This window comes from Bidens hawaiensis, unplaced genomic scaffold, assembly GCF_021521415.1.
Source record: "Bidens hawaiensis isolate Kalapana, Puna unplaced genomic scaffold, B.hawaiensis_p1.1 tig00034277_1, whole genome shotgun sequence".
NCBI classification, from domain to species: domain Eukaryota; kingdom Viridiplantae; phylum Streptophyta; class Magnoliopsida; order Asterales; family Asteraceae; genus Bidens; species Bidens hawaiensis.
In genome coordinates this window covers 62544-75371 of record NW_027495929.1, presented here as the reverse complement: position 1 = coordinate 75371, position 12828 = coordinate 62544, and the positions used below count along the sequence as shown (strand labels likewise).

General features: G+C 37.2%; 1 protein-coding gene across 1 annotated transcript; it reads left to right on the top strand.

Annotated features, from left to right (window-relative positions):
• The first annotated feature begins 277 nt into the window (after positions 1-277).
• Positions 278-3718, top strand: LOC143586029 (protein EARLY FLOWERING 3-like). Its single transcript, XM_077067674.1, has 6 exons — positions 278-300; positions 443-630; positions 991-1661; positions 1749-1800; positions 2468-2903; positions 2978-3718. Exons 2-6 carry the CDS (start codon positions 454-456, stop codon positions 3577-3579), a joined length of 1938 nt encoding a protein of 645 aa, XP_076923789.1. The 5' UTR covers positions 278-300; positions 443-453; the 3' UTR covers positions 3580-3718.
• Positions 3719-12828: the final 9110 nt, after the last annotated feature.

Below are 12828 nucleotides of genomic sequence, written 5' to 3'. Positions count from 1 at the left end.
TATAATCTCTCCAATCAAGATTCTGTTCTATCTATACCCAAAATAAATCTTGGGGCCACTTTACTTTGCAATTTTTTAATTTGGAAAAAATAGGACATTCGATCCAATAAAATCCTACACCACATCTTTTGCTTTCTATTCTAGAATCATCCTCCTTTTTTTAATCGCTTATCCTTCTTGGGTGTTCTCGATTCTGCTAACTAGAACCGGATGATCCAATAAAATCCGAAGGAGATTGTGGTTTTAGATTTGGGGGGAATCAATGCTTTGTTAAGTTAGTTAATACTGGGGATCTGTAAGGTATGTCTGATTTAAGATATTATTTGTTTCCTTTGTTGTTCTGTTTTACTATATTTAGCAAAGCATGTCTGGATAAGTTTAGAATCAATGTTAATTTTGGGATTTGAAAAGCTTTCACTCTGATTTTGATTGGTATAGGAAGGGTACTAGAAGATGAAAAGAGGAAAAGATGAAGACAAAACCATGGGCCCAATGTTTCCGAGGCTTCATGTCAATGATACCGAAAAGGGAGGCCCAAGAGCACCTCCGAGGAACAAAATGGCTCTCTATGAGCAGCTTGGTATTCCTTCACAGAGGTTTAATGGTGGGGTCGCCTCATCTTCGACTCGGGTGAGTCTAATTTGAGTGATGCATAATAATAATGTATATATAGATTACCGTTTTAAAACGGTTTTTAAAGGAATCTTGTGGACTTAAATTGATGCTAACTTCTTTGTAAGGGTAATAATGAGAAAGTTGTTATTTTTTAGATGTGAACTTTGTGAAAAATGTGATTTGTGAACATTGCGAGAGCCATTCAGACAGGTCAAAATGAGTCATTTTTCTAGTACGGGTTAGTTTTGATTGACCCAAGAACAGCTTTGTCCATTTATAGAACTTTAAGTTAGTAGTTAATGCATTAACATGCTACTTTTTAGTTGACTCATTTGAGATTAAAACACAACCTTAACATTTTCACATGATTTTTAGGCAAACGTGAACGAAAGGAGTACGTTTTCGCCACGTCAGCAATCTTCTATTCAGCCAACTAGGAGGCTCCCCGATACACGCCACTCTGACTTCAACAACCAACGTGTGCAACAAGAACATAAAAAGAGACAAGAAGAAGACGACTTTAGGGTCCCAATATTCGACCAGCAATCGGGAACAAATCAAAACCAGAGTGTAAATCATCAAAATAGAGAAAACGAACGTGCCACTTCTATCGGTGCACCCTTCTCGACCCGTTTAGCAAACGTTCATAATGTTAAACCGCACAATAACAAATTTCAAAAAGAAAACTCGCAAGGTTATGCTCGATCCGCTTCAAATCAATCGTCTAGACAAAACGTTAAAGCTCCATTGAAGGAGACTAACAAATCTTCAAGTTATAACGTTAGAAACGGTTCAAATAGCAGGATATTAAGGGATTGTAGAGCTGAGCCGCAAGTGGATAACACTACTAGTGGTTATGGGAATAATTCAGTGATGTTAAGGGAAATTCAAGAAGGTTTACGAAGCCCTAATGATGCAGCCAATGGTGATGCGGTTTCAGAGAATTCAATGGTGGATTCGATTTGTGGAGTTGATATTTCACCTGATGATGTTGTTGGGATTATTGGTCAAAAACATTTTTGGAAAGCGAGACGAGCTATTGTTAAGTAAGTTGTTTTATTAATAGAATGTTTGGATTGGAGTTAACTGTGTAACTTACATAGTTACCCTTGTTTGCTTTTCTTTGTTTATAGCCAACAAAGAGTGTTTGCTGTTCAAGTGTTTGAGCTCCATAGATTGATTAAGGTTAGCTGAGTTAACTGCCTGCACGGTCCTGTGTTGTCTTTAACTAACATCCCCACTTATCATCGTTTTTTGCCTTCGCTTCTTAAAGTCAATTTTGCTGTAACAAGTCAAATGGGTAGGGTGCTGGGTCGGTTTTGGGCTCAAACCAAACAAGGCAACTGAAAATTTGGTTTTTGAGTTTTTTAAAATCGTTCGCTTTTGTTTTTTTTTTCTTTTTTTCGGTTTTGAAATTTTTGGGCCGAAAAAAAATTGGCCCAAAATAATGAATTTGAGTCTAAACCTTTTGGTTGATTAATAATTAATTGATTTTTATGCATTTGGGCTAAAAAAGTTTAGGTTACACTATTTATTAAATTCTTATAATTTCTTAACATTTCAAAATTAAAAGTGAAAATCCATAAATTCGATTCGTTGCATTTTTGTCAGTTTTAATTACATGCAAAACCGAATCGAAAGTTTGGTTGTTATGTAAACATAAAACCAAACCGCCAGTTTTTGTTTGGGTTCGGTTATTTCGGCTTTTTTGGCTTCATGCGCACCCTGAGTCTTTCATCTTTGGTTCTTGAAGTAAATTTTGTTTTATAAGGTCAAGCGGGTCTGGTTGGGTTGACTTGAAACACTTATATATTGTTTTGGTAAATTTAACATTTTGAAGTGAATTAAATAGGTTCAGAGATTAATTGCGGGGTCACCACAGATTTTGGCCGACGAACATGGGTATTTAGCAAAACCGCCAAAAGTTTCTCCAATCAAGAAACCGCTTCTCGAGTATGTTATGAAACCTACTGTTAATATTAATATTCCTAAGCACAAAAACGAAGTTGAGAAACCGAATGATGACATGGAGTTCTCATCCGAGAATGCTGCTGGGAAGGCGTCTCTATCTACCGTACAAAACTGCAGTCAACCGTTTGGCGGGACCCCATTGCCACCGTCTGATCAAAACATGGGATCTTGGAATTTTAACGCGCCACCTGGACACCAATGGTTGATTCCCGTCATGTCGTCGTCTGAAGGACTTGTTTACAAACCCTACCCGGCTCCCGGGTTCATGAGCACTGTTTATGGCGGTTGTGGACCGCCTGGTGCCATGCCCGTGATTGGTAAGTCCTCTTTTGACATTTGCATACTATTATTTGATATGGTGTTGACAGCACTTTTGGATGTTAATAAACAGGACATAATTTTGCAAACTATGGCGCGCCACCTCATCACTATCATCAATATGAAGGGTTCAGTGGGGTTAACCCCTTTACCCCTTCACTTCCCTCTAGCCATGGCTACTTCCCTGCTTACGGTATGCAAATGGCTGACCTGTCCGTCACTAGCTCCACCCGGTTCGAACCATCCAACCTTTACAACCAAGGCTCGACTAACGTTCCAGTTGAGAAACAAGGTCCTGTGGTTCCAAAGGTGGTCAAGCTTAAGAACTATAATAATAACAATAACAACAACAATAATAATGTTAATAATAATAACAATAATGCTTCTAAAGATACCGAGGTGCAGGCCAGTACGGCTAGCAGTCGAAGTGATGAAACAAAAGATCGAAATGCTCTTCCTCTTTTTCCAACCGCCCCCGCCCCTGCCCCTGCCCCTGCCCCTGCCCCTGCCCCTGCTCCTGCTCCTGCTCTTGAACCTGAACCGGCTCGAGTTGAAGAAGCAGGTCCTGCTCGTGTTATTAAAGTTATACCTCATAACGCATGGTCAGCGACTGCGTCTGTAGCGCGGATTTTTAAGTCTATACAAGAAGAAAGGAAGCAGTATGGTTCGGGTTAGCTTGCCTTTGTGTCTGTGACGTCTGCTCTGTGATTGTAACTTTTGCCTGTATGCCTTGATTTGTTGAATACATTAGGAAGTGTATATATATATACATATATATCTCCAAAGGTTATAATGTAATGCAAATCAACGCTTAACTATAGAAACTAGTCATTTTTGTATTATCAACTCGTTTACATTTTAATAATCGTCTTTGTTAAACAATGCACGATTGTGGTAACGTGTGGCGCAGGTAATTGTACAATCTGTTATCGTTAGAAAGATGGGAGTGCTGCATGAATGCATGTTAGTACGCTACAGACATACTCAAGTGCGGTCCTACCTGAAGGCTAAGTTCTGGGAATGGCGAGACGATGTCAAAAATGACCTCTATCTCGAGAGAGAAAGATGTCGCGTCCAAAAGAAACAGCCAACTCAGCAAGTGCGTTTTTGGCCAAGCGAAGTATTATTGATGGTCCGCTTATCATTAATGAAGTGATGTTGTAGCTTCGGAGGACGGAAAGACGGGGTATGTTGTTTAAGGTTGATGTTGAAAAAGCTTATGGCTCACTTAATTGGGAATTTTTGGGTACAATTCTAGAACAAATGAATTTTCTCGATCGGTGGATTCGGCAATTTTGCTGACTGGACAACAATCGGTCCTTGTAAATGGGTCGCCGACTCATGAGTTCGCGTGTTCCCAGGGTCTCCGTCAAGGGGATCCAATCTCCCCGTTTCTGTTTATAATTGCTATGGAGGCTTTGACGGGGGTAATGAAACGAGCGAGCAACAGGGGGTTGTACCGTGGACTTAGGTGTGGGTTGATGGCCCGCTACTAACTTGTTCAAATGAAAACATGAATGATATGATAAACCTGATAAGATGTGCGCATATGCTACAGAGAGAGTAGTCATAGCAGATGAGAGACCTCCATACATGACTGTGAGCTTGATCAAGTTCCTCTTTAAGATGAATTGTTAAGGATGGGGATTAGGGTTCTTGAGAGAACCGAATACGGAGAGAAAGAGGGTTACGAATTCTTATGTTGTATGCTTGTGTCCTCTTTGATGCTAATTAGTCTCCCTTAAATACATCTAAGGGGAAATCCTTTATTAGCTAATGACGGTAATACGGCATCAAAAATTACCAAGCTAATATAGTAATAAGGTATAATTATTTATTACTTTGATCTATTTATAATATGAAAGATTATAATGGCCATATAATAAATTTCTTCATCATCATCATCGTACTCAGTATATCCCACCAATAGCAATGCTATGGTAGGGTCTGAGGAGGGTAAGATGTAGACAGCCTTACCTCTATCCCATAGGGATAGAGAGGCTGCTTCCGGTGAGACCCCCGGCTCGATAGTAGTTTTGAATCAAGCCTTGGACATAAGACACATAACACTCAATCATCGGGACACCGGCTGATTGGTGCATGTGCCCTTGTCTTTCGGCTATCAACGCCACCACATGATGCCTGATTAACCTTCCGCCACTTTTAATGTTATTTTCACGTGATTAGTAAAATAACGTCAAAATTAGTGCAATTTTACTTTTGCCCACCCAAGGGTTCACACATATATACATTATATGTGCGCACCGCAAGCAGGGCGTATATAATAAATTTATTAATATATATTTATTCTTACATAACTCACTTCATTAATGCTGACAACGTGGTATTTTTAGGCCAGTGGGAAGAAAGTAATGTGCTGAATCTGAGACAAATTCTAAGGTGTTTTTATATGGTCTTAGGTTTGAAAATTAATCTCTCTAAAAGTTGGTAATATGGCACTAAAGAAGAAGAACATGAGAGGATGGAAATGACGAATTTATTAAGGTGCAAAACTGGAGATTTTTCGTTATGGCATTAGTGATTGCAAATGGAAGGGAACATGAACCTAATTAGATCATGGGATCCGGTGGTAGATATGTTCCGTAAACGGCTCTCGTTATGGAAAGCGAAAAATTATCGTTTGGAGGTTGGGTAACGGTGTAAAAATCGTTGTTGAATTCGCTTCTAACTTATTATTTTTCATTGTATAAAGCCCCGGATGGGATGTTGGAGAAGTTGGAACGGTTGAGACGAGTGTTTTTTTGGGGACGATCCGATGATAATTATAAAATAACTGGGTGGCATGGGAAAAGGTTATTGCACCAATTGAGTTTGGTGGGTTGGGTTTCGGTTCGTTATGGGAGGCAAACTTGGCTATGTTAGCTAAGTGGTGGCGGAGGTTCAAAATAGAAAAACACAGACTTTGGAGGAGGGTGGTTTTGGCTTTCCATCATACATCTAGGTTGTGGTTACCCCTTCCGGGGAGAATGACGTTGAAACAAATAGTTGGTGTTCAAGCCAAATTCGAAGGCTTAGGCGTCAACCTTGGGAAAGCGTTTAAGTGCGAAGTTCGGAAAGGACAGAACACGATGTTCTGGCTTGAGACTTGGAATGGTGACAAACCGCTGTTCACTCAATTTCCTTTATTGTTCCAGCTTGAGGTATCTAAAAATTGTCTAGTTTCGGACCGGTTGACTATGTATGGTGGTGAGATCTGTGGAACCTGGAAGTGATCTAGAGAACCATCCTCTAGTGAGGAAATCATGAAGTTGAGAAACCTACTGTTAATTTGCCAAAATGTTAAACTTGGGGTGGGTGAGGACCAATGGGTATAGTTATTGGATGAGTCAAATGAGATTTCTGTTAGAAGTTTAAAGAAGGCAATGAATAAGGAGATAGGGGTTTTTTGAGACTACTTGATTGGGTGGAATAATTGGGTTTATAAAAAAGTTTATATCCTTCCTTGGAGGGCTGAAATGGAGAGATTACCGACCCTTGTCTCGTTAGCTAAACGTAATGTGTCGGTAACATCAATCGTTTGTCCGATTTGTGGGGAAATTGAGGAATCGGCGGAGCATATTTTTGTGTCGTGTTCTTTCGCACAAGCAACGTGGCAAGTAATCTCCTAGTTGTGGAAGGTCCCGTCCTTTTTTGCTTTTAGCAACCGAGATATCTTGGAGATGTATAAACATACGAGGCTCCCGAAGAAGAAAGTAAAAGGTTTTCGTGCTATTTGTCTTATTATGATGTGGTGTATTTGGATGGTTCGCAATGATGTGTTGTTCAACCGAAAACCAATTCAATTAAGTAATGTGGTGGGAAATATTAAAGTATGGTTACTTGTGGGTGCGGTCGAGATCGAACATGTTGGCGTTAACATGGGAAAGATGGTGTTCTTTTTATGTTAATGTATAAATGTAATCTTTGTTTTTTGGTGTTTTGTTATGGTGGATTTAGTGGTGCCTTTTTGTTTTGGGTCGGCTAGCTTCTTTTTATTCCATGTCTTGGTGTTGAATAAAAACTTTTTGTTGGTCGTTCAAAAAATTATTAAAAAGAACACATCCCAAAAAATGTGTACCATCCCGTTGTCACATCATCCACATCATATGATGTTATACAAGGATTATGATTGCGTGAAAAATGGTTATATGGAATATGGATCATATGACTTAACGATCAAATCAATTATTTATGTGCTAAGTCAGAAAAAAAATGAGCCGAATGATTTGACAAACACATCATATGATTGTTAACGAGCCATGTAACCATTTTTCGCCAACTATTTAACAAATTTATGTTTGCCGTGGCTTGTATAGCATTGCTTTATATGACTAATAAGTTGTTAAATAAGTTACTTGTGAGATGTAAATGAGTCGGGCTGAGTGGAATTTAACTAAGCTTCAACTTGACTTGTTTAATTATAACAAATATATATTGTGTTATATTATTATTACTTTTTACCATAGTATGCATCTACTATTATCTATTATGTAATTAACATTATATTGCATTAAACTCTAAATATTTATATAAGTAACAAATCTATAGGAATTGTGAATCTGATGAGCATCAGATCAAACTCATTTCTGAAATGAAAAGAATGTCAATTGGATGATTTAGAAGGTGAATCATGCAAAACTACACATAACACCACTTTATAGTTTTATCCATTTCATTTCCTTCACAAAACAAAACTCCTAGAGTCCTTGTCTTTACTAAAACCCACCGAAGCTATATAGTAAATGGGATTAAAGTGGAGGGTACTTTTGACATTTGGAATATGCTTACGTTGCTCCATAATTTGTGGTGGAATGGAGGACACGTCAACATCAAGAAGCAACCCTTTGAATAGGACTACCACAACCACAAAAACAATATATTCCATAAATCATAAAGTGAAAAGTATTTTGGTAAACTTCTAAACTTCTGTACCATCTTTTTATAAGGGAAGTTGTATTTTATTAAGGGGTTTTAAACTCAACTTTTTATAAAACACCCATCAATTACGTCTCGTATAGAGTTATATGGGACGTATTAGGTCCCCATGTACCCCCAGAATAGTGTTATACGGGACGTATTGATGGGTGTATGGGTGTCCCCAATAGAACGCCTATTTTTTCTATTAGATCGGTTAATAATAATAATATCTTTGGAAATTACTCTTGAGTGGTTTCACCTTTCACGCCATTTTACTTCTTAGGACCGGTTAATAAAAACCTAACCCCGCTAATTGTTTTCTGAATTTTATATTGATGCCTTAGAGGTTTTGATCAGAAACAGAATACGAGACGAAAGATGTGAAATTTATCTCGAAATGATGCTCAAAACGAAACGACGGTTTAATTCAGGTGTTTAAACTTTCAATCAACAAAAATCAAGCCGTTTAGAAGACTGCTTCGAGATAAGTTTTGTGTCAATCGATTTGTATCATTCTTCCAATAAAAAAAAACCTAAAACATTAGTTTGAAATTTGGAATTTTAGCAGGGTCCAATAAAAGTGGAAAACTGTTTCGAGAAAAGTTTTTATATCAATCGATTTGTATCATTCTCCCGATTAAAAACCCTAAAAGTCTAAAACATTAGTTTGAAATTTGAAAGACAGGGTTTAATAAAAAAAATTATGAAAGGTGGTAATTTTTTAAAATGTGATTATTATTGGCCGCTTCACAAAGGTGAGATCAATAAAATCCCATTCTTCTTTTTAAATTGCATTTGGTAAAAATTAACGATTGCATGATCTATTTAAAATTGAAATACCATATGTTTATAGATTGTTTTCAAGTGTTTGTATTATATGCTTTATGTATTAGAAGAATAGAAGTATTAAAAAAGTATAATATAATGTTATCTTTTTTAAAAGTGTTTGTGTTAGTATTATTTTGAAGAAAACTAAAATAAACACAGTGGGTATACATATAGAGTGAAGATGGAGACGTAATTGATTGTGTTGACATCTACAAGCAACCATCTTTTAACCATCCGGCTCTAAAGAATCATAAAATCCAGGTTTGTATTCTTCCTTTCTTATGAATTTTCTATAATGAATAGTTTTCTTTATTAGTTCATTAAAAGTTACAAAAACGAAACCAACAATAGTAAACATAAAAATAAACAGATAACAGGAAGATACCGCAAACAATCGAATAAGATGTTATGAATGATCATAATGGACAGACATAACGTACTATAATTCTCCTATTTACGATTCAACGTTAGTTACACATAACTATATAAATGTGTGTAATATATGATTGATATGATATGACTAAAACATCTTTCTCATCTCTATTATCGCTAAAAAAATTTGTTCCTAAAAATAGTTATGCCTTGCAGTCAAACGTAGTTTATGTGGTAAACACCACCAATCTAAATTTCACAATGAACTAAGAGTTGAAAGTATTAAATGACTAAGAACATTCGATACGTATTCTATTGCAAAGCCTTTAGCTTTTATTTAAACTTCATGTATTTACAAGCTAAAAATCACTACACTTTACGAGTTTATGGTTTTACTGATCAATGGGTGGGTCGTCTAAAGTATGAAGACTCAAGTTTTAAAAGATGGCCGAAGATATCATGACCGAAAACTGTCATCACATAAAGCACTAAAGTCGACCAGTGGCGTACCCACTCTTCCTCAAAATAAATTTTCTGTATTATATTCCCATAATATCTCGATCGCACCCCCTAATTTTCATGATCCCCCCCCCCCCTCCCCCACACACACACAACAAATATCTTTATGTATTGTCCTTTACGCTGATATTTTAATAACTATGCCCGTCTTTGTTATACCCGGTGATTTATTTAAGCCCATTGTTAATTTTGAACACAATAAAAACAATGAAAAAAAATTTAAATTGCAATCAACACTTAGCCAAACCACGCCAGCCAAGCCGACTCTCCGGCCTTCGCCTTCTACCGTGCAAGTAGCGACTGTCGACCAACTCTTTTCATCAGTTGTTCTGTAGACGATTTCCTATTGTACCCCCTAGACTCCGGTTCTATTCATCACTTATCAAGCATTATATATGAACTATTAAATTCTGAATTTCCGATATCTGATTTTCGATTGACTGATTCTCTCACTCTCCACTTTGATGAAATATGAATTCATAGTTAATAGTTTAGCTTATTTCAATATTTTATTAGGGAATAGCGACTAGCCAATAAAGTTTGTTTTAGTTTAGTCCAACCGGCTCTTATGTTACTAATCGCAACCGCAAAAGGTATTTTGTATGTGAAGTTTGATTTACGTAATTGGATTGCTGATGAGAATTCAAAAGATAGTTGTATTTGTTACATCAAAAAAGATTTGCTTATAATGTCTCCATAGATGATTCCATGGTTAGAATTCAAACAAATTAAAAGCCAGAGAAAACAACTTTAGATGTATTATACTTTCATTTTACATTTATGATGACGTTCTGTTTACTTATTTTGGCTTTATAAAATTTAGTTTTATCATCAGCTTTTTATATGATCTAACCTAACCCGACCCAAATGGGTTTGAAAAATTATTATATAGCGATAGTAAACTCACTTATTTTTAAAAATGAAATACCTAAATGGAGAGTCTTATTTCAAATGTATTTATAATTTTTCAATACTCTAAACCATGTTGGAAGTTATCTTCTTATGGAATTCCAACAATATATGTTTTATACTTTCACATATAAAGTATATATGTTTTGAAACTAGTCTAGTAGCAAAGAAATAAGAGAAAGAAATATAGGAAGAAATAGAGATATTTCATTAATCATGTGTAGAATACAATAAGATACAATATGATATTATATAGGGATGGAAATGGGGCCTGGGAGTTTTACAGACAAACTGGTACCAGGTGTAAGCAGCGGAATATTATTGATAAAAATAAGTTATAACGTTCGCACCAAGTATTATGGCGTGGTGTAACTACACAACTATCTCTTCTCTGACACTGTTGCAATCCCGCGGTAGGTTCTACTAATCTTCTTGGTATCTAATCTTCCTTGTTCATGTTCGGTATACGCCTCTATCCTTAGGCATTTTCATTACAAAGCTAATCCAAATTCCTATCCACATGGTATCTAAATGCATGCTAAAAAGTGTCAACTAAAAAGTTCGTGAGTTCGTGGGTTTAGCTCACATACACATAAAGAGTTAATTTATAAAAGCGTGCAAATTTGCGTGCATGTAAGTATAAAGCATGGTGCACATCAATCAAGTCCACAATCAATCCTGCATTCGATCATAAATCTCCCCTAGACTTACAATCGAATGGCGCCCGTCCCCGATTATTACTCTGCCAAGCAATAATCCAAACGTTTAGGTCATATGCTGCAACGGCCTGTATACCTCAGTGTGGTTTACCCGCCATAGGGTCACTGTGCGTGGGTGTAACACCCTAGGCAAATCCCACATTGGCCGTGGACAGAATAGATCCTTGGTTCATAAGTAAATGTCCCGCCTCTTAAATCACCAACGGGTTTTGGGCTTAATGGTAGTGGACGAGAGGAGAGCTTCACAGTTAAGCGTGCTCAGGTGGGAATAGTAGCAGGATGGATGACCTCCTGGGAAGTCTTCACCTGGACAACCAAAAACAAACCCGTGAGCTCTTCGTGGGCAAAGCGGACAATATTGGTGGTGCGAGGGGCCGGATGTTACAAGTGGTATCAAAGTCACTCTTGTGCCTTTTGGGATGGTGGGGCAAACCTCATCTGAGACGGTGAGTCCCCGGGGGTGTCGCGAGGTACACCTTAGGCGAATCCCACATCCTGGATTGGATGGTGGGACAAACCTCATCGAGGACGATGAGTCCAAAGGGGGCGGGTGTTTGTAACACCCTAGGCAAATCCCACATTGGCCGTGGACAGGAGAGATCCTTGGTTCATAAGTAAATGTCCCACATCTTAAATCACCAATGCGTTTTGGGCTTAATGGTAATGGACAAGAGGAGAGCTCTACAGTTAAGCGTGCTCAGGTGGGAGTAGTAGCAGGATAGGTGACCTCCTGGCCACGTGGGCAACCAAAAACAAATCCGTGAGCTCTTCGTGGGCAAAATGGACAATATTGGTGGTGCAAGGGGCCGGATGTTATCGGGGGGTCTCCCAAATAGTACTACCCATACGAGCCTTACGCTCACTCCCTGAGTTAATAATTGTGCAAGTTAAAGTGGGACAAAAATATGGCAGATACAATTTTTGATAAAAATCATACCATAAATAAATCACAGCATGTATTCAGCCTAAAAAGTTTAAGTAAAACGGGCAACACGAAACTCACCTCGGTCCGTATGCAATATGTGTAAATGAAAGACAATCTATGAGCTTGAAAATATGCTAAGAATCACCAAGTACGCCTAGTATATACATTTTCAAGAATAAGTTATTGGACAACAATATAAAATTCGTTATAGATATTGTGTACTAGTTAATTCTAAGTGCTGGCCAATGTGTTTGGTTCCCGGTGAATAAAGTTTCCTTTTATGGAAATTTTTTACTTAAATAATTTTATAATACTAGTGTTGTGTGTTTAAGTATTATACTTCAACTTCTGAGAGCTTTAGTTACCTCAATTCACTTATCAGATTTCAATAAAGTTTTCATTTTTGAAAAGTTCGGGCTTTTGGTTAGGTTCTAGGCCACTGTATGACCATAGAAGCTATATAGTTTATTTATATTAGTAAAATAATGATTTTTGTTTGAAACATTAGGTCATGGGATTACAAAAGTCAATAATACCGGTTATCACCGGTGTTGTCGGTTTTAATGAATACTTTGGTAATCGAAACTTCTCATTTTTCAGAATTATATATATATATATACACACACACATACTAGGTTTTATCCCCCGTATTACGAAGGTTGCTTTACATATTCGTTTTTAATATTTATGTTTTGGATTTTAATTTTTATTTTTGTAAGAAAGTTAATAATTTAC